At 41.6% G+C, this 2,661-nt stretch overlaps 1 protein-coding gene across 1 annotated transcript; it reads right to left on the bottom strand.

The window, feature by feature from the left end:
- Nucleotides 1-2,079: 2,079 nt before the first annotated feature.
- LOC120256606 (50S ribosomal protein L30-like) lies at nucleotides 2,080-2,661 on the bottom strand. Its single transcript, XM_039264260.1, has 2 exons — nucleotides 2,388-2,661; nucleotides 2,080-2,315 (listed from the first exon to the last, which is right to left on the bottom strand). The coding sequence occupies exons 1-2, from the start codon at nucleotides 2,583-2,585 to the stop codon at nucleotides 2,187-2,189; spliced, it is 327 nt and encodes a 108-aa protein (XP_039120194.1). The 5' UTR covers nucleotides 2,586-2,661; the 3' UTR covers nucleotides 2,080-2,186.

Here is a 2,661-nt window from a genome sequence, read left to right as displayed (position 1 = left end):
TAGAATGGGTTTTAGTATATAACTTTAACTGTTGATCTGATCTTGAATCATTCCTCTTCATACGTACAATGGCCCAATTTATCGGTTTATTTAGCAGAAATAACATTATTGCCTCATTTGTCTGATTGCTGAAGCTTGGCATTAGAAATTGACAATATGAACTTCTTGCATCCAATAAAATTCTATGTATTATTACATACGAATTAACTTACATCAGCAAATTTTCAGGTAAGGCTTCAGCTAGAGGCATTGCTAGCTGAAAAATCAAGACAGGCAAAGAACCAATGCCTTCATCAAATTGTCAAGTATCATCAACAAACATCAAATAACTAATCAGCCTCCTATGAACAAGTCATACAATAAAATACTATGCATTGTGATGTATCAATGAACTTCTATGTCTATAAATTTTAAGGTGAGGATTCAGCTAGAGGCATTGCTAGCCAAAAAATCAAGAATGGCAAATGAAAACGCGAAACTCACAAGAGAGAGAACTAATGCCTTCATCAACTAACATCAAACGACTTACCAGCCTCCTACGAACAAGTCATACAATAAAATTCTATGTATTGTGATGCATCAATGAATTTATATGCTCTCTAAATTTTCAGGTGAGGCTTCAACTAGAGGCATTGCTAGCAGAAAAATCAAAACTGACAAATGAAAACACAAACCTAACAAGAGAGATAGAACCAATGCCTTCATTAACTAGTCGAGTATCATCAACTAACATCAAATGCCTTATCAGCCTCACACGAACAAGTCATACAATAAAATTCTATGTATTGCGATGCATCAATGAATTTATATGCTCTCTAAATTTTCAGGTGAGACTTCAATTAGAGGCATTGCCAGCAGAAAAATCAAAACTGACAAATGAAAACACAAACCTAACAAGAGAGATAGAACCAATGCCTTCATTAACTAGTCGAGTATCATCAACTTGTTGGGTTTCAGCCCATTTAGTGGGCTACCAACAAAGAAGAAATAAAGCTTGGGCTTGACCCAAGATAAAAATGAAAAAGAAAAAAAAATGAAGCTATGTCAATAATAAAGAAGTGGAGGCCAACAAGGTAATTTCACAGTCTAAATTCTCTCATTCTTTTGTTAATGAGAATGAGTCATTCTAGGAGAAGGGGGCTATGTGCAACATTTAAGAGAGAGAGAGAGAGAGAGAGAGAGAGAGAGAGAGAGAGAGAGGGGAGGGGGAGCTACCACCAAGAAACCAAGAGAGGAGAAAGGGAAGAGAGGGAGCTAGGGCAAGGAGATCGGACGGCCAAACATCGCCGGATCTCACTCAAACTCCGGAAGGAGATTCCTTGCAAGAAGCTCAACCTATTGATTAGGTTTGATCCTTCCTTCACCTCTACTTGTTGTTTGTTATCAATCTTTGTTGATGATGATGGTGGTAATATCATACAAATCCTTTCTTATGAATGTTGTTGCCTCATGCACGTAAAACCCTCTAATTAGCTGAGAGGAACCATCAGAACCCATTGTTGACATAGTGGATGCATGTTTAAGAGGCCCAAGGAGTCCCGTGATTTTTTTCCCTCGATTCGTAGGGTTTTCCACGCTAAAAATGTGTTTTGCGATTGTCAGTATGTTTGTTCATCCCATTCTAACAAGAATTGAGGGGTTTGGCAGTGTTTTATGCTTGTTTTGAAGCATTGAAGGGTTGTAGAAAACTTGGGAAGACATCTGAAGCCTCAAGGAAGCTTTACAAGACTTTTTGCAGCTTATGCGGGCTGCATATGGGCCGCACAAGGTCGCCAGTGAAGCTCACGGGTAAGTGTGCGCCCGCATACCGGCGCATGTGAACAGTAACGGAGCTACAGTAACATTACTACACTAACTCCTGCAGATTTTCACTGTTCCAAAAGCCGGATAAACACCAACACAACTAACATCAAATGCCTTATCAGCCTCTTACGAACAAGTCATTCGATAAAATTCTAGGTATCACAATGTATCAATGAACTTAAACATTCTATAAATTTTCAGGTAAAGCTTCAGCTAGAGGCATTGCTAGCAGAAAAATCAAGACTAGCAAATGAAACCACAAACTTGACAAGAGAGAACCAAAAATGTTGAAATTATATGTTATGACCTTAAAATCTATCCCAAAATCAATAAAATTCTAAACAAAGGATTCCAATGACACACAGAAGAAGAGCAGAAGAAACTCACTGCACTGGAGCTGGAGATGGAGCATGGCTGACAACAATGGCAGGACGCAAGGCCCTATGCTCATCCTCATTCTGTTTCCGAGCTTTATACATGGCTTCCGTCTCCACCGCAACCAACCTCTTCACCTGCAAATCCAATTACAATCTCTCATCAAACCCTGAAATCCAGAGCAAGAAGCCAGAAGAAGGAACACAGACCTGGTTGAGCATGCCGATGAGCGAAGGGGTGGTGCGGTGGACGACAGTGCGGTGGCATCGCCGGAGGCGCATGGCTTCAAGAGTGCCACGATGGAGCTTGCGAGTGCCGGGAAGGCCGCGCACCAGCGTGATGTACAGCCTGGGGCTCCATTGGATCGGAACGCAAGCTTTGAAGGCATTGAACGCGCTTCCGGCCATCTTTCCTCTTCTCCGATCCTCCGATACACTTGAAATCCTAGCGCCACCGCCACCGCCACCGCCGCCGCCGACGAGG

Source organism: Dioscorea cayenensis, unplaced genomic scaffold (genome assembly GCF_009730915.1).
Source record: "Dioscorea cayenensis subsp. rotundata cultivar TDr96_F1 unplaced genomic scaffold, TDr96_F1_v2_PseudoChromosome.rev07_lg8_w22 25.fasta BLBR01001546.1, whole genome shotgun sequence".
In the NCBI taxonomy this organism is placed as follows: domain Eukaryota; kingdom Viridiplantae; phylum Streptophyta; class Magnoliopsida; order Dioscoreales; family Dioscoreaceae; genus Dioscorea; species Dioscorea cayenensis.
Note: the sequence above shows the minus strand (reverse complement) of the source record. Positions and strands in the feature narration are given on the sequence as shown.